Source organism: Clupea harengus, chromosome 11 (genome assembly GCF_900700415.2).
Source record: "Clupea harengus chromosome 11, Ch_v2.0.2, whole genome shotgun sequence".
Classification (NCBI taxonomy): Eukaryota; Metazoa; Chordata; class Actinopteri; order Clupeiformes; family Clupeidae; genus Clupea; species Clupea harengus.
In genome coordinates, this window is record NC_045162.1 from 11,242,901 (window position 1) to 11,261,511 (window position 18,611).

The 18,611-nt window shown below is 42.6% G+C and overlaps 2 protein-coding genes across 3 annotated transcripts; one reads left to right on the forward strand and one right to left on the reverse strand.

Annotated features, from left to right (window-relative positions):
• Nucleotides 1–1,562: 1,562 nt before the first annotated feature.
• On the forward strand, nt 1,563–7,489 carry LOC105912971 (tapasin-related protein-like). The gene is made up of 7 exons (XM_042709190.1): nt 1,563–1,608; nt 1,918–2,091; nt 2,346–2,642; nt 2,835–3,035; nt 3,119–3,286; nt 5,579–5,682; nt 6,295–7,489. The coding sequence occupies exons 1-7, from the start codon at nt 1,563–1,565 to the stop codon at nt 6,814–6,816; spliced, it is 1,512 nt and encodes a 503-aa protein (XP_042565124.1). The 3' UTR covers nt 6,817–7,489.
• Nucleotides 7,490–7,574: 85 nt separating this feature from the next.
• Nucleotides 7,575–18,489, reverse strand: vamp1b (vesicle associated membrane protein 1b). 2 transcript variants are annotated; one of them, XM_031576418.2, is made up of 6 exons: nt 17,171–18,489; nt 16,590–16,638; nt 15,630–15,750; nt 11,925–12,083; nt 10,571–10,622; nt 7,575–9,858 (listed from the first exon to the last, which is right to left on the reverse strand). In XM_031576418.2, coding segments are annotated over exons 2-6 (351 nt in total). In that variant the 5' UTR covers nt 16,592–16,638; nt 17,171–18,489; the 3' UTR covers nt 7,575–9,841. The 2 variants fall into 2 exon arrangements, with proteins under 2 accessions (XP_031432278.1, XP_031432277.1); XM_031576417.2 differs by lacking the exon at nt 17,171–18,489 and having other exon boundaries at nt 16,590–16,959.
• Between the last annotated feature and the right edge of the window lie 122 nt (nt 18,490–18,611).

Sequence of the window (18,611 nt, forward strand, 5' to 3'; positions counted from 1 at the left end):
TTGGTTATAAACTCTGATAAAACCCTCATAGTGGGAGATTTTAATATCCACATGGACAATGAAAATAATAGCCTTACAATCGCATTCCAATCACTAATAGAGTCTATTGAGTTTTCCCAACATGTAAACACACCAACTCATTACCACAACCGCATCATTGACCTTGTATTAACATATGAGTTAGAAATTGACCACTCTATAGTTCTACCTCAAAATACTGTCTTTTCAGATCATCACCTAATTCATTCAACATGCAATCAGAATTCTGCGCAACATCAGAATTAAACAATTTCTACATTAACCCGTTGTTTATCTCCCTTGTACGTCGCTTTGGACAAAAGCGTCTGCTAAATGACTAAATGTAAATGTAAATGTTTATCTGACAAGACACAGAATTCATGTCAAAACTACCAGCCGCACTTGCCTCAGCTCTTACTCCTGGCACCTCATATCGACCTACTAACGGCTGACGTCATAAGTGTGCTTCGATGAACTCTTGACACTGTGCACCACTGAAAAAGAGAATAAGAAAACAGAAAAGACTCGCCCTATGGCACACTGACCAGACTCTTGCACTTAAACAAATGGAAACTAGAAGACAAATGGTACTCCACCAAACTTGAAGTATTCCACCTGGCATGGCAAGATAGTCTTGTAAGCTGTAAAAGAACACTTTCTGATGATAAATCAGCTTAGTAGCTTCATTGATTGAAAATAATAAAAACAACCCAAGGTTTCTCTTTAACACCATTTCTAGACTAACAAAGAAACACACTACAATGGAACATTCTGTTCATATAACCTGTAGCAGTAACGATTTCATGACCTTTTTACATTTTTACAATAAGAGAAAAAATTGTCTCCCCCTCCATGACCCTGTATTTGCACCTGTATTTTTTTTTTTTACAGTTCTGAACTGAAATAATCACTATGGCTATTGACCACGCGTTTGGCAGTTTTGTACATAATACCACTGTCCACTTTGCTTACCTTTTGTAATTGTTTAATTTGTCTATTATTGCTTTGCACGTGTTTGGCATAAATGCGATTATGTGTGAAATGTGAAATACACGTGCCTTGCCATGTTTTGTTACGTTCAGGTTCACACAAAACTGTCTGATCGGCTACAGAACTGGAACACACCCCTGTGATTTCAGTTTCTTCCACTTCTATGATTTGACAAAGGTGTTTCATGGGTTGGCTGTGAAAATAAAGGAGAGTAAGAGAGAGAGAAGCGGACCTTACTTTCACCTTTCAGGGGAGACTTTTGGCGACACTGCTTCCGGGCTCTTTTGCCCTTCAACGAAATAGCCACACTGAAAAATTGCGTTGTGGTAAAGCGTCAGTAGTTTTTATATTTACAGTTAACCATAGATTTGTTTGTAAAATACATTTTAGGTAAGTGAAAGAAATTTGTGAAAACGAAAGCGAAAGGTTTTTTAATGTAGAATAAGTGCAAGAATCAGTCCTTGCTGTAGGAAATGCGTACTCTTTTTTCATATTTTAATAATCTTTAGCGTACAATGACAATCCGTTGAGCAGACACATCTACCAGCCTAGTTATGCTCAACGTCTTCGTGATAGGATGCTTGGTCTCCTCAGCATACGGTAAGATATATGTTTAGCTAATAATTCTATTATTACATACTTATTTAATAATAATATTACATGGCAATGAAAGTGTCTTAGAAAGCTTGTGTTAAAAGCATCTTAAAGTTGTTCAAAAAGGACTCAGTGTACCTTTCGTGTTGCAAGTGTGAAAAGAACCATAGGAAGCAAACGAGCAGGGTCTGAAATTTGTGTAGCTCTGTGCAGCTGCGCCCCCTAGTGTTAAAAAGGGGTATCATGTCAGAAAATCTCACTTTCCCTTGACAGCTTTTGAGGGCGCAGATGTGGTGCTGCCCTGTGTCTTTGTAGAGGGGGGAGGAGGGATGAAGGGGGGTATGGGTGGAGGAGGGCTCTTCACCACCACACCGGCGAAGCTGGTTCTCAGGGATCTGCCGACCGCCTCCGACTCCTTTCTGGACTCCGTGACCCCATTTAACCCCCCGGAGAACCCCAGCGCAGATGAACTTATCTTTGAAGTGAAAGGTTGGTCAGTAAAACCCAAGGTCCCAATCTGACAGAGCCATATACAATCTCAGGTCAACATCACCTGAACTGATGATTGATCAATCAATGTTGTTATACTGGTATGATAGCCTAATCTGGTATTTGTGAATACATTGAATGCAGTTCTTGTTACAGATTACTTCACCTTTCTCACTGTTTCTTTTTCTGTTGAACACACACACACACACACACACACACACACACACACACACACACACACACACACACACACACACAGATCTGTGGAGCAGGCTCTTCAGTGGAGATCCCGGATGCTGAGTCCCTCCTCCATGCTGACTTCAACAAACAGGAAGTGAACTGTGAGATCAATCGCTACGTCACCCGTGGCTCTGACCCCGGCGCTCGACCCACTCACTTCTATGGCTCCCTGCAGGTGGGCGGGGACGGGATCAGCCTCACCATGGTCTTGCAGGTTTTAACCAATGAGGAGGCAGCATCTGAAGCTCCACCTCTGATGCAGAGCAAGCTGGAACTCCCTCTTAGCCAATCAGGGACCCTGCTCACAGAGGGTGAGGTCTACCACTGAATGTATACAGCTTTGCATACAGGCTTCTGCAACACACATCATTATACAGTATATGCTATAGGTTACACTTAAAGCCCTCTGTCTCCCTCTTTCTGTCTCCCTGTCTCTCTCTCCCTCTCTCTGTATCCCTCTCTCTGTCTCCCTGTCTCTCTCTCCCTCTGTCTGTCTCCCACAGTTGTGTTTGTGGTGTTCTCTCGCTCACAGTCCCTTGCTGCTCCACTGCGTGGCGACACACAGCTGGACTGCGGCTTCAGGCAGCAGGACACGCCCCCTGTAGGAGGGCTCGGGCTTGAGTGGCGGCTGCAGTACAAAGGAAGTGGTCATAAAGTCCTGGAGATGAGCACAGTTGAGGAGGAGGCAGGGGCGGGGCCTCATGGTGAGTGACAGCTAAATCAGCCACATAATCAGATTATTTCACCTGAAAACCTCCAGCTTCTAGCTGTTCGTTTTGATTGACAGTGTCTGCAGGGCGGGAGGGGGCTAGTGTGGACCCCGCCCTGGTGGTGGAGGAGGGTAATGTGTCTCTGACCCTCCGAAATCTCCGAGTGGCTGACGAAGGAACATACATCTGCACCGTCACTTCTGGAATGTTCCAGACCCAACAGATTGTCCAGCTACACATCACACGTAAGTCCTTTACCAGAAGAACTTCACCTGGCCACACTAGTTGGCATGACAGCCGATACATGCTTCTGTGCAGCCTTGCCATGAGAGAGCAGTGTTTCCCCTAGAAAAATGTGAAATACACGTGCCTTGCCATGTTTTGTTACGTTCAGGTTCACACAAAACTGTCTGATCGGCTACAGAACTGGAACACACCCCTGTGATTTCAGTTTCTTCCACTTCTATGATTTGACAAAGGTGTTTCATGGGTTGGCTGTGAAAATAAAGGAGAGTAAGAGAGAGAGAAGCGGACCTTACTTTCACCTTTCAGGGGAGACTTTTGGCGACACTGCTTCCGGGCTCTTTTGCCCTTCAACGAAATAGCCACACTGAAAAATTGCGTTGTGGTAAAGCGTCAGTAGTTTTTATATTTACAGTTAACCATAGATTTGTTTGTAAAATACATTTTAGGTAAGTGAAAGAAATTTGTGAAAACGAAAGCGAAAGGTTTTTTAATGTAGAATAAGTGCAAGAATCAGTCCTTGCTGTAGGAAATGCGTACTCTTTTTTCATATTTTAATAATCTTTAGCGTACAATGACAATCCGTTGAGCAGACACATCTACCAGCCTAGTTATGCTCAACGTCTTCGTGATAGGATGCTTGGTCTCCTCAGCATACGGTAAGATATATGTTTAGCTAATAATTCTATTATTACATACTTATTTAATAATAATATTACATGGCAATGAAAGTGTCTTAGAAAGCTTGTGTTAAAAGCATCTTAAAGTTGTTCAAAAAGGACTCAGTGTACCTTTCGTGTTGCAAGTGTGAAAAGAACCATAGGAAGCAAACGAGCGGGGGGGGGCGGCGGCACGGTGCGGGGCACGCAGGGCACGCGGTGCGGCCACAAAGTGTGCAGCTTTTGTCACTGCAGCTTCTGGGCTTCTGGAAGAACATTTTTTGAGATATTTGCGGCCTAAAATTCCTGATTTATTTTTAGGCGTTTGTTGCAATGAAATTGCAGAAACAAGTGAAAGTTGCGATAAAAAGTTGTGAATTTGCCTCTTTGTAATTATAATTTAGTTATTTGTTTAAAAATAACTGATTAATAAACAAACATTCATTCATCAAGAACAAAACGATTGAGAAATGGTCCTCTTAATAACCTCACCAATATGCCAAACAAAAGATTACCAGGACTACAAAAATGTAGCAAAATAGGCTTTACTTATCCACAACGAAGTGCACCTGTTGGCATTACAAAAGGACCATCAGTAAGACTGAATAAAATGTTATGAATGTCTCCGCCTTCATTTGAGGGAAAAAAAACAGCCTGTGTCACTATGATCTGTCTCGTCATCTGACGTCCTGCCTGTGTTTCTGCCGCTCATTCTATGCTTATCAATCTGTTTTGCTATCCTTGTTTAATTATTTCATCCATATAGGTGTTGATGTTCAATTTCATATATTAATTTAAAGTCGTCCAATTTCAAGTCATTCATTCTTCAACACTAGCTGCTACCTTATCTTCAAACAGAAAGTAACGTTAAATCTCCATGGCAACAGCTCTTGAGGGTTTGGGAAATAATCGGATTTATTGCTTCCTTCATTATTCACAGCAAAATAAATAATTTTCATTACATTTCATAGATGTATTACCAGATTCTATGTAAAAAGGGCCACGCACAACTCGCGGAAAAGGATAAAAAATGGAAGCCAGATCTATTTCTGAATTTTCGGTGCGGACATGGGCTTACATTCTGTTTCCACGTCCTCATTGGGCCTCATTCTCGACCCTACCTAGGAAAATCTCCGCTGGATTCATGAACGCCTGGAAATGTGTTTTTTAAAGCTTAAAAGTGTCCGTAGCTGTGCACTGATTCTTAAGCCCAATTCTGTCCGCTGGTGGGAGCGTGCTCACCTGTGTGTGCGCGCACGTGTCTGTGTGTGTTTGTGCGCATAGCGGCGGAACTCCGCCATGCGCGATACAGAGAGCAGAGGAGAATTGTAAACGCGCAACCATGTAGAGACAGAATTTACATGCCGTCGTGTAAATAAGATAAATAACATAAGGCTATTTATTTTGTTTAATAAAAGAACAAGCTATAGACCTGTTCTATAGGAAAGGTAACCTTAAATGACTTCCGTTGTGATCTGGCGCTTTATAGAAAATAAAATTGAACAAAATTAACTTGACCTTCCAGGGGGGGCGGGGGGTGCCGTTGGGGGGGCGGGGCGCCCCCCTAATATAACGGTAGGGGAAACACTGGAGAGTTAAAAGTGTGTGTCACCTACGTTGTCTCCTTTCCCCCAGAACCTCCTAACGTGTCTCTCTCTGAGGAGAAAGTGATATATCAAGAGGAGCCAGCCCAGAAACTCAGCTGTCACTGCAACAGCTACTATCCTCTTGATGTGGAGGTTTGTCTTTTACAGCAGGTCTTCAACTGATGCCAAAGGGGAATTTACATGAATTAATTTAGCAGAACTTTTTTATCCGAAGCAACATACATACATACATGTCTTGAAATTATGCTCTAATTGGTTTGTTGCCAATTTTAACAATTGTGTGTCAGTTGGGTTCGAGCTGTGATGACTTGAGTTAATGATACTGAATGCCAGTGCTTAGTAAATGACAACATGGTGCAGCCAGTGATGTATGAAGGGGGTTTTGCACAAATAGTTCAACAAATCTGAATCATGTGTGAAAAAAAGGGGAATAGTGTTTAATGGTTTAGAATGTTAAGTTAATAGGCCCAGTTATAGTGTATAAGCGATTAAAAACACTATAATACTCAATGACTAACTTTAACCCACAGAGATAATACACAGTGGCTAACTCAAAGATGCAGTGTCCGTTTCGGTTACCAGAAAGGTTGTTGATATTTGAGCTCAACAGTCACCTTGGTCTACAACTTGAGCTACAGAAATATAATAGTCTGTATATATTTATAATTACACATCACGCTTCTTTGGCTTGTAATTACATTCTGTTGTGTTCTAATTTAAAATAAACCTTATCTGGGCTTGTAGGTTGAGTGGCTGTCAATCAGCTCATCGGAGGCAGAGCCCACCTCAATCACTGAGGAGACATCCCTGTCCAGTCACAGGCAGCACGCTGATGGAACTTTCTCCGTCACCGCCTACCTGCTGCTTCGCCTCTCGACACACACTCCTCGGACCACCGTCACCTGCAGGGTTACCCATCAGGCCCTGGGCTCGGCAGTCGACGTCAGCACCAGTTCCGACACTATGGCTGCTGTACTGCCTGTGCACAGATCTAGCTATGCGGAACATCTGCTTCTGGGCAAGGCATTTTATCTTCTGAATACTGATGGCCACCTAGAACAATTAACAAACTCAAATGTTGAAAATAATGACTGGGCAGGGCTTTTACTCTTTGAGCACAGATTTACATTGATTATCTTCCATACCTCAAAACTAATTAGCCAGTACAGTACTGTGAAGTTATGTTATACAGATACAGCATATATACCACTGCTAACAATGCAATTGTCTCTGTGTTTACAGGTGACAACTTCTATGGCATCATGATATCAGTACTGGTCGTGACAGTAGGAACAGTCTTCTTTTACCAAGTGATGGGAACTCCAGATTGAGTTATGACTCAATATATTGAAGAGAAAACCCATAACTTAATCTTAAAATTCAAATTAAATTTGGTACATGTAGAAAATGTAGAGTGAATCTCTAATTAAATTCAAATTTGAGCTGACAGTAGCAGTTTGGCCTTTTGTCATGTTCTTGTTATCTTTAGAGGAATTACTGTGACTGTCAGATCTGTGAGTAACGTGTAAATGAAGATACATTTATCGCTCCGTTATGGACTCTGTTCCAGATTTACCACATACATGCATTCTGGGACAGATTCGTTGTAGTTGAGTCCATGATTGTGTTTTTATACTTGTGACTTTTTGGTATGTTTGTGTATATTTGGGGTTATTCAAGTGTGTGTCTACCCTCGTGTACCAACACATGCTGTGTCATGTCTTTAATGTCTGCATTGCTGTTACTGTGGTTTGTTGAAGTGCAAATGTATTTGATCAAATTTTATTTCGTTTTTTTGTTTATTTAGGACCTAAAATGATCAGGACCTGCATATTTGGGACCACTGGGAATGTCTTCTTTAATGTGTTTACATTTTTTTTACTCAACAATGTGTGTAATTGATTTGAATTAAAAAAAAATTGTCTGGCCTTTAGGAGAGGCACTGTGTTACTGTTAAAATGACAATTTGCCATTTTTCTGCTTCAGTACCTTACAATCAAAACCTACCAAAAATGCAAACTGAGTTTCATGTTGATGATTTTTTTATTGGCATCATCAAAAGTGTTAAGCAAGTAAACATGCATTGGCACTTTCCCTGGTTAAGGAAGACCGTTATCTAATGTGTTTATAAATTCACTGTTTTAATCCTGGAGTCATTCACGTACGAAATTCAAACACAAACTTTTGTTCATGTTTACAAAGGAATCATTTCACCAGAACCAAACACCAAACAAAATATAAAAATAAATAAAAGTCAAAATCACATTTGTATCTCTAAAGTTCCTAGTTTGGCATATGCCTAACACAGTATCAATATTTCTTTTTTCCTCACATTATCATCCAAAACATTCTGGTTTTAAAGCAAGTTATGACAAAATTTGGCAGGTTCAATGGCTTCACAAGAATGTACAGAAAAGACATTTAATGGCAGAGAATGATAACAGGCAGTCCGAATAGAGGGACACTCTGGAGTGGATCCCATGTGGTTCAGGAGAGGAGTTGCCAGATCCATCCATGAATCCTCCGCTATGGGGAAAAACATGTAGCACACAAGCAAGCAAGCCATCTGCACTAGTGTGCAAACATCACCTGCTATACAGTTATATTCCTAGAGTCTGGATAAATCGGTGTGTGTGTGTCTGTGTTTGTGTTTGTGTGTGTGTGTGTGTGTGTGTGTGTTTGTGCGTGTGTGTGTGTACTTCTGTAATCTCCTCCATTAGAAAATGTAGCTAATTTTGTCCTGTGCTGTTTGCTATCTAACTAGTCTTCATCTGGTCTTGGCAGTTTGCTCGTAACTGGGAGAAACATCAGACTTAAGGAACACACTCAGGTGTTGATTTGAAATTGTAGTACAGGCAGTACCCTCCCTGGAGCAGTTAAGCTGGTTGGAATGTAAATCTGTGCATCTGCGCAGAATCATGTGGGCCTCTGGGTGTGTGTTTGTATCAGTTTGTATGAATTTGTCAACCCTGTATCTGTGTGCCTTGATCTAAAAACTTGCACGGTAAAATTGTAAAAAATTAAATTAAAAGTTAAAATTACACTGACCTGAAACTAATTTATCATCATGTGCTACTGTAATATCTTCATGTATTTTATCTTTCTTTCCTGTTCCTCTTTTCTAATCTTTTTGTTTTTGTTTTTTCTTTCTCCGGCTTTCTCTTGGGAGAAAACTAAAAAGAGCCCAAGACAGAAGAAGAGGAGCGACAAGCTAACGGGCTAACGATCATTAAAAAGACTAATCAGGAGAAATCAGCTACTACCTACGATGGTTTGAATCACAAGTTAAAGGGCACACATACACCTAAGGTATTCTCATTCTCGTTGAGTCTGGCAGAGATAAGTACAAGCCCAGTATCACTAGTTGGAGCAGTTGTGACGGGGGAGGCCAGAGGGGTGGGAAGGTTGTGAAGTTTGCTGGAATGACAGGATCCATGTACAAATGTAACAGGGTTGTTCGGCAGGAGAAGACATACAGGCTTCAGCAGTAACCTGGCAGATGAAGGACTAGAGAGTAGTCACTGCTTTAGCTCAAACACATCTCTGTGATTCATTTTCACTCTTTCCCTCACATTCAATCGCACTAACACATGCACTCACACTCAAACTCACATTCACACTCACACGTACACTCCCCCCTTTTTCCCCATACTGTTAAAAATAATTTTCTCAAATCCCCACACCTTCTACTTCCCTTGTTTCCTCCTCCCCCTCTTTTCTCTCTTCTTCTTTCACTCTTTGTCATCACCCCCTCCTCACTCTAATCCTCCCCTCTCTTCTATCTCCCTGTATCTCTAACTCCCTCCCTTTCCCATATTCTCTCTCTCTCTCTCTCTCTCTCTCTCTCTCTCTCTTCCTTCCGTTCACTTCTGTGCTCCTGCAGAGTGTTTGAATAATGGATGAGCGTAAGAGGAGGGCCAGAGAGAGAGAGAAAAAGAAGATGGAGAGAGAGAGAGAAAAAAGATGGAGAGAGAGGGAGAAAGAAAATGGAGAGAGAGTGAAAGAAGATGGAGAGAGAGTGAAAGAAGATGGAGAGAGAGAGAGAAAGCTAAAGTGGGTCCCATGGAGCCTTAGAGGAGAGGTACCAGCTAACAACACGACCCGCACATCTATAGTTTAGTGCAAGATGGCTGGAAGGAGGAGTGGAGTATGGAGGGGAGGAGGGGAGGGAGGAGGTGAGAATTGGAGAGGGTGTGGCGCTGTGCTGAGTTGTTTGTTTTTCTTCTTTCTCACATTCTCACACACACATTTCCTTTCATTCTGCACATCCTTCACCACCATGGGGTTTGGCTCAAGAGAAGAAGTGCACTGTTGAAGAGAGAGAAAGAAAGAGACACGAAGCAGGTGAGTGTGCAGATAAACAGACACAAAACAGGGAGAGAGTTAACAAGTCAAAAGATACCATAAGACTGACATACAGACAGGTGTCTGCACTCTACAGCACCTCATCCTCTGACATCCTAATCCATTACATTTCAGCAGCATAAACTGCTTGCTGTTTCTCTATGGTGTTGCTGTGCATCATTCTGCACGGTGCAGATAAATAATTGACTGGTCTGAGGCCCGCTGCATTATTGACGTGGTGAGGGGTGAGTTCAGCCGGTCACATGGGCTCCCGCCGCCACGGCACAGGCTACTGCTGCCACAGACACACTCCCGGCAAATATTTTGTCTCTAAAAGAACGTGGAATGTATAAGTTCATAAATTAAGAATCCAGCCATCCACCTATCTATCTATCTATCTATCTATCTATCTATCTATATATATATATTTATCTGTCTGTCTATCTATCTGTCTGTCTATCTATATATCTATCTATATATTTATCTATCTATCTATCTATCTATCTGTCTGTCTGTCTGTCTGTCTGTCTGTCTGTCTGTCTATCTATCTATCTATTTATCTATCTGTCTGTCTATCTATCTGTCTATCTGTCTGTTTACTCTACATGTCTATCTATCTAGTTTGCAGTTAAATGTAAAATGTGTCTGAGTTGAAGTGGTGTTTGGTGCGACTCACAGCAAATGATTCCAACCAGGATGACACCAATAACTCCCATGATTATCATCATCTAGAAAAAGACAAAAAGCAATTGGTTAACCGCAAGTCAGCTCTCCCTCTCTCTCTCACACACACACACACACACAAACACTTCCGTGCCGACGGTGATGGACTGAGACGGATGATAGGGTGAGTACTGGAACTGCATAAAGAGTAGAAAACTGCATAGTCAGCAAAAGGTAAGAAACGGAACTGGAGTCTCCGACTGATGGATTCTAAGCCTGTCAACAGTTGGGGATAGAATCCCACTTGGGCTTAAGATGGGCCATGTTTTACCAATCTGCCTCTCTCAGCTTAATTTAAACAAAAGACCAAGAAACCTTCGGTTCCCAGCGTGAACCTGCACTTCCAGGAGGCCTGATTCAGCACAATGCGCAGGGTCTAGGGTGAAACAGCACTGACTGATGATTGAGAACAGCAGGAAACTGGAGTGACACACACACTCACACTCACACACTCACACACACACACACACACACACACACACACACACACACACACACACACGCACAGGAGTGATAGATGGAGACCACTGAAAACAACCCCACTGGAAATAAACCTAAAGAACAGGATAGTATCTCATGTGAGTCAACTGTTCCTGTTCTGCTGAACCAAAAAAGTTCAGATGATTAAAGAATAGAGTGGCCTCACAATTTGAATTATAAAACAAATCCATGCCAGACCTGAGGCAGTTCCATTCCAGTTAGCTGGAACTGTTTTCGAAATGAAATGAGAACGTTGACAAGCAAGCGATTCTCAAATTGATCTAAAATGGCGTGTGTTTTGTCTCGTTAATGGTATGTAACGCTTCCCTATGGTGCTTCATACTGATGTCTTTGAATCACCCTGTGTGAACATGTGCGGAGTGTCGTTTACCCTCTAAAATGGCTTATGCTGTGAAACAATGTCTGATTATTAGCAGCCCTTATTCACACTCAAACAGTACTCATATCACATTAATTTGCTATGGTTCACTGCTACCACTCTATCTGTACCAGATGCAACTCCATCCCCAGGAGCTTGTAGATGGAGAGTGCCTTTAAATGCTATTTACTATCTGACTGGCATTACTGTTACACAACAGAGCACTGCTCTGCCTTCCCTCCCTCTCATTCTGCCACAAAGACCAAGCTGTTCCAGTGCTAATGAAGTAATTAACACCACTGACTAACACACAGAGAGGCTTCTACCACACTGTCTGTCTGTCTGTCTGTCTGAGTGGACATGCACAATCTATATCGGAAAAACACACACACATTCTCTCTCTCTTTCTTTCTCACGCCCATCTGTCTGTGCTGGGCGTTCTGCTCACCTTGCAGTTCTTCCACCAGTATTTGTTCTTCAGCTTGGCAGCGCAGCTCTCAAACTGCGAGGCGCCGGCCTGGAGCGCGTCTGCCCGGTCATCCAGCTCCGACAGCTTCTGGTCCCTCTCCAGCACCTTGTCCACGTTCACACGCATGATGTCCACCACCTGAGGGGCATATACCGCAGGGATGAGGGGCAGATTTCAGAGGGCGTTGGGGGGAGAGGGGTAGGTATAGGGCAGGTTTTTGTGCAAGTTTTTGAGAAGTGAGAAAAGAGATTTTAAAGGAGTGAGGAGACTTTGGTCTTGGGTTTAGGAGAGAAGGGCAGATTTAAGACTGGCATATACAGTGGGGAAAATAAGTATTTGAACCCCTGCCGATTTTGCAAGTTTGGCCACTTGCAAAGAAATGTGTGATCTATAATTCTAATGGTAGGTGTATTTTAACAGTGAGAAATAGAATATCAACAAACAAATCCAGAAAACTGCATTTCATAACATTTATGACTTTATTTGTATTTGATGCAGAAAATAAGTATTTGAACCCCCAAGCAAACAGCAAGAATTCTGGCTCCCAATGACCAGTTATGTGCCCAAGAAGCACACAGATTAGTCCTCATTAGGCCTAACAAGGTACACCTGATCTCAACTGGTGACGTGTATAAAAGAAACCTGTCCAAAGAATCATACTTCACACCTTCAACCTCACCACCATGGGCAAGACCAAAGAGTTGACCAAGGACGTCAGAGATAAGATTGTAGACCTGCACAAGGCTGGAATGGGTTACAAAACCATCGGCAAGCAGCTTGGTGAGAAGCAGACAACTATTGGTGCGATTATTCGTAAATGGAAGCAACACCAAACAACTGTCAATCGCTCTAGGTCTGGGGCTCCATGCAAGCTATCCCCTCGTGCGGTATCGGTGATCATCCGAAAGGTGCAGAATAACCCCAGAACTACACCGGGGGAGCTTGTGAATGATCTCAAGGCAGCTGGGACCACAGTCACCAAGAAAACCATTGGCAACACACTACGCCGTAATGGTTTGAAGTACTGCAGCACTCGCAAGGTCCCCCTGCTCAAGGAAGCACATGTACAGGGCCGTCTGAAGTTTGCCAATGAACACTTAAATGATTCTAAGGAGGATTGGGAGACAGGATGTGGTCAGATGAGACCAAAATCAAGCTCTTTGGCATCAACTCAACTTGCCGCGTTTGGAGGGGGAAGAATGCTGAATATGACACCATCCCCACCGTCAAGCATGGAGGTGGAAACATTATGCTTTGGGGCTGTTTCTCTGCCAAGGGTACAGGACGACTCCACTGCATCGAGGGGACTATAGATGGGGCCATGTAACGTGGAATATTGGGCTTGAACCTCATTCCCTCATTCCCTCCCATTGAAAACGCAACCTTAAGGATTTGGAGAGGATCTGCAAAGAGGAGTGGACCAAAATCCCCCCTGAGATGTGTGGAAACCTGGTGACCAACTACAAGAAAAGTCTGACGTCTGTGCTTGCCAACAAGGGTTATTCCACCAAGTACTAAGTCATGTTTTGCTAGGGGTTCAAATACTTATTTTCTGCATCAAATGCAAATTAAGTCATAAATGTTGTAAAATGCAGTTTTCTGGATTTTTTTGTTGATATTCTGTTTCTCACTGTTAAAATACACCTACTATTACAATTATAGAGCACACATTTCTTTGCAAGTGGCCAAACTTGCGAAATCGGCAGGGGTTCAAATACTTTTCCCCACTGTAGGTATACGAGAGACGACAGAAGAGGGATATATTTTAGGAGTTCTAAGTCCGTAGAGAGGGACAGATTTTGGCAGGGTTGGAGGGAAGGGGTAAATTCAGGAGGGATTATAGGAGGGGCATATGTACAAGAGGGGCGATTTTAGTGGAAAGGAAGAAGGGTAGGTTTAGGAGGAGAAGGCAGATTTAAGGGAGAAATGGCAGATTTGTGAGTTGGTTGTGGGTGATTCAAAGATGTGAGCGAAGTTTTTGTGAAGGTTATGAGAGGGGATGAGATTAGTGTTGTGTGTGTGTGGGTGAGAGAGGGTGAGAGCGAGAGAGAGAGAGAGAAGGAAAGAATGCAGGTGGAGGACAAACTGAAGGGAATGAGGGCTTAGACAGGCAGGTAGTGATTTAATGACTACCTGATGAAATGTGAGGTTCAAGAAAGAAAGATTGGCGGTGAGGTTTAAAGAGCACTGGTCTGGTTTGTTAAAGAGAACTGATTTTTTTGGGGTAAGGGTTTGATCCCAGGGAGCAATTGCCTTTTGGCCAGATCCGCACGTAAGCCTTTAGATCCGTCTCTAGCTCACACACGGTTTTCTGACTGTGGGGCAGATCCTGCAAGCAGTGCAGTATTTCTACCGGCTTACAGATTCGGCCCAGATCCGTTTCCCACCACTCAACCTAAAGCCCCAAGAAGATGTGTTTAAAAGATGATACGCCCTAACCCGTAACACGAATCTGAGCTGACAGTGACAGAAATAATAGTAATGGAACCTATCTAAAAAGTTTAGAGTTGCGCTGTACAATACTGGCCACTTGTGTCTACGTTAAGGCTGAAATTAAGCTATAGCGTGGTTTTGTTGGGTTATTTTAACAGTGCTTAGTAGTTTTGCGTAACCCAGCTGCAGGAATAGTTGTATTCGTGAAACTGATGTTTCCTTTTTCTTCTACTTTCAGATCAACCGTGGAGATGTCTGAATATCGACCCAAACAGTGGAATTTCCCCTCAAATAAAAAATGGAAAGTAGTCTCCTTTCACAGCCAGTTATTTCTGTAAGTTTTTGTTTTTGTTTTACTGTGTTTGGTATTAGCTATCTACATTAGCCTACAAATTGAGCTATTGCGGAAATGTAACGTTATTACTTGGCCAGCATAGTACATTATGCGCTGATGAAGCCGTTAGAGTTGGCTAAGATCTGGCGAGCAGATCCGTGCTGTACTTGAAACGCGGAGACCCATAGGCTACTGAAACGGAGCTGGACAGTGCTGGCCCATATCTGCTAAAGATCCGTGATGCGGATTCGGGACTCTTTTGAGCCCATGTGCGTTTGGACTAAGGAACCGGTCTGGTTGGCGGATCCGGCCCATATCCGACCCAGCGTCTTTTTGCTATCAGGGGTGAGTCTATGGGCCCAGTTTCATTGTCTGGCATAGAGCAAAGCAATAAGCTAATTGAATAACTTGGCAAAATCAGTCTGCTAATTTAATATCATGAGCAAGATCCTAAGCGCTAAGATCTTAAACATGGGTGGTTCAAAACTCCCAAACGCCACAGAACAGCTTTAGTTCATGCGCGAGGGTCTTCTCGTTGTCTGTAGATGAAATAAAATATGAGCAATTTCTCTGGTCTCACATTTGTATGCTGTGATGTCTTCTGTTCAAAGATAACTCCATAAGGGAGGGTGGGTTTCTCTGAAAACAGCGCTTTCTAGCTGACCTCGTTTGAGTTCCCCTTACAGACATGCCTAGCTCACACAGGCTTAGTGTGCGCTGGGCTCAGTGATGCATTCTGCTCTCACATACTTAAGGAAAAATTAGAGCTAATTAGGAAGACATCTTTTTTTACAGTAAGATTATACAGTACATGCCTCATGCCTCTCTCTCATTGCCTCTCTCACGGTCACACACATACACACACACACACACACACACACACACTGATACACACAAACACACACACACCATCGCACCTCATCCACTTGTGCTTGTGTTTGCTGTAGTCTCCGGTTGCTGGTGGTGTTGGGGGGAGGGGCAGGGGCACCACCGGGACCTCCATCAGCTCCGGGGGCAGCATCAGAGGCTGGAGCAGACCTAGAGGTAGTGGGGGACGCACACAATTAAGAGAGATGAAGGAAGGTTCTGGAGATTTGAATTATCTGTTACTTTGCAAAGCTGTGGCAATGCCTTGCTAAGTGCCATAAGAAATCCCAAAGAGAGTGATTTATTGTATTACACTTTCAATCTGTACATAATCTCGTACCCGAAGGGGGGTAGAGCATGCTGTCCTTTTCATACAAATCCAGTAATCCACTCAAGCACAGATATGGCTCTGGTACAAATGTAGTAACTGTCTAAGATGTAAGTAGCTGACCATAACACATAGGCAGTCAGGGATACTTGCACATCGAATTAATACACATGTACAAAACGCGAATAAAAAGCGATATGTATCGTATGACTATCAGTTCAGGAGAATAACTTCAATTTGCTTTAGGGTTGGTTGGTATGAGGAAAAGCAATCAGCATATGTGGAGGATAATCTCCCGTGGAAAGAGACTTTTCCATCTATATTATAAAGCTGAGTAAGCAGATGGAAAGAAAGCCCCGCAGTTCCCCGAGGAGTGCTCCGTTTATCAATGCCCCATAAAGCTGTCGCTTCGCTAACGTACAGTTGCCATTACTGCCAATACTTCTAAATTCCGCTAGAAACACGGACCTGTGATTCTACAACCAATGATATGCCACAATCATTTCTTCCATCAAAACATAATCTCGAAAAAAAAAACACAAAAAGATGTAAAGATTTTGGCAACAGGACTATCAGTAAATCACCGACCTTAAAATATATATTTTAAAACGAAGTGAGAATTCATAAAATTAATTAGCCTGTTGTTTGAATAAGAAAAGGAAAGGAAAGTCTGGATACTTACATTTTCAATTCAGTTTAACGCGACAGCTTCACTGACAGGCGAGTCAAAGCTGGAGGAAGGGGGAGAGAGCGGGGGAAGGGTCTGGTTACTGTACCAATAAAACAGATCTTCCAAAGGGGAAAGAAAGACAGAACTGGTAGGTCTATTGATCAATGGCAAAAATAATCCAACAGAATAGAAAATAATGTGTCTGGGTTTGGTCTAAATTTGTGCTTAAATGTCAACGCCGAGCTTTTGCCTCACGAGTCTTCGGTGAAGTGCCGCATAACCGAAGCACGCGTAGGACAGTAATTCAACCTCACTGAGAGTGAAAGGGGGTGTGCCTATAGCTTTAGGTTACTGTATAGGCTAACCTATATATGAGGGGGGGGGGGGGGGGGGTACAAATCCAGTTATCTTCAGTTATTAATCCTCAGAAGTACTTCAACGAAAAATTAAAAATATGATCCTTGAAACCGCTTAAAATCAACCCAAAGCGTGTCAAATTGGGCAGACAATCCGGTGAAGAGGTTTCAACAGTAATCCACTTCTCACAATTAAACAAATTGCTACTTCAATCCTGAGCTATAAAACTTGCATACAGGCAAATTCTACAATCCCCCTCCATATTTTCACGGTTCTACAGACGTCCGTCAATGGATGCGTATTGGTACAGACAGGCTCAGTATTAGTGCGACAGTTTTGTTTGTGCGCCGTAGCTCTATTGGCCAATGCGATAATACTGTACTTCGATCTTCTGCACTGCTTTCCTCCTTCTCACCCCTCTCTCTCTATACCCCCAGCTCTGCCACCATACAGCAACGACGCTGCGGTAGCTATAGATCGAGTTGAAAATGTTGAGTCCGCTTTTTTTCCACCGACATCAAGACAAGCGCTGGTAACCTGTCGTTCAGTTCGGCGGACTGACTTTGTTGGAGCATGCAGCCTTCGGCATTCCAAACTGGCACACGGGATTAGGTGTAGTTTTGCTTTTCAATCGGACAAATCCATGGTTGCCGCATCTCAGAGGAGAACGCTGGAGTCGGTTGCTATGGTAATATTTCTGGGTAGCAAAGGGAAGCGGTGCTTCAATTGAACTCCTATTTACGGTATTTTCTCTGTGCAGTGTGAGCATTCAATTATTTGAACCTTTTTTGGGAAGAGAAACAGATCGACCTGGGGGAATTTTTTTTAATGAACTGTATTAAGCTTGTTGAACTCTTTTTCCATCCATATAATTTACTAAAAAGGAATTACTCCTCCCCAACAGTTCGATCCCCTCTGCCTTCCATTGTCATTAAAAGCACTTTGAGCTGCATTCTTTTGCATGAAAGGTGCTAGATAAATCAAGTTTATTATTATTAGTAGTATTCAGCTTCCGGTTATCAGGCATTATTTTGCCCGGCCACTTAGGACACCAGGCTATACTTAACTTTCCACATGAAAACCCAGACCCTCGAGGTTTCCAATTGGTTTCAGGTAAGGAGGCATCACATCCCCATTGACATCAGGTCAATGCAACATATTTGGGCATATATATATATATTTGGGCATATATATATATAAAATGAAGAGACCACTTCAAAATGATCTGTAAAACTTGATTCCTTCTGCTCTGACAATTTTCCAACTCTTGAGTTTTTCCCAGCAGGCAAATGCTCCACTCCACACAGCCAGGTCAGTGAAGGTGTGAATGAAGGACAACCAGATCAGAACCCTGTCATGAACAGCCCAATCCCCATACCTGAATCCCATTGAAAACCTCTGGAATGGTTTGATGGTCACAAGCCATCAAACAAAGCCGAGCTGCTTGAATGTTTGCGCTGAAAACACTGCATATTTTTTATTATTTTGACCAGTTGTCATTTTTCTGCAAATAAATGCTCTAAATGACAATTTTTATTTGAAATTAGGGTGAAATGTTGTCAGTAGATAAAATAATAAAACCAATATATATAGTTATATAGCTAGTAAAGGTCTTTTGAGGCTCCTGGCATCTGATCAGACCAAGACGACTACAAAACATTGAACAAACCCATGGAA

Excerpts from the sequence above, each read along its gene's own strand:
- LOC105912971 (XM_042709190.1), top strand. The coding sequence starts at position 1,563 with ATGCTCAACGTCTTCGTGATAGGATGCTTGGTCTCCTCAGCATACG. Across the intron at positions 3,036-3,118 it reads GGCAGGGGCGGGGCCTCATG|TGTCTGCAGGGCGGGAGGGG; the intron begins GTGAGTGACAGC and ends TTTGATTGACAG. Across the intron at positions 3,287-5,578 it reads TGTCCAGCTACACATCACAC|AACCTCCTAACGTGTCTCTC; the intron begins GTAAGTCCTTTA and ends CCTTTCCCCCAG.
- vamp1b (XM_031576418.2), bottom strand. Across the intron at positions 12,084-15,629 it reads CACAAGCACAAGTGGATGAG|GTGGTGGACATCATGCGTGT; the intron begins GTGCGATGGTGT and ends TATGCCCCTCAG. Across the intron at positions 10,623-11,924 it reads ACTGGTGGAAGAACTGCAAG|ATGATGATAATCATGGGAGT; the intron begins GTGAGCAGAACG and ends GTCTTTTTCTAG.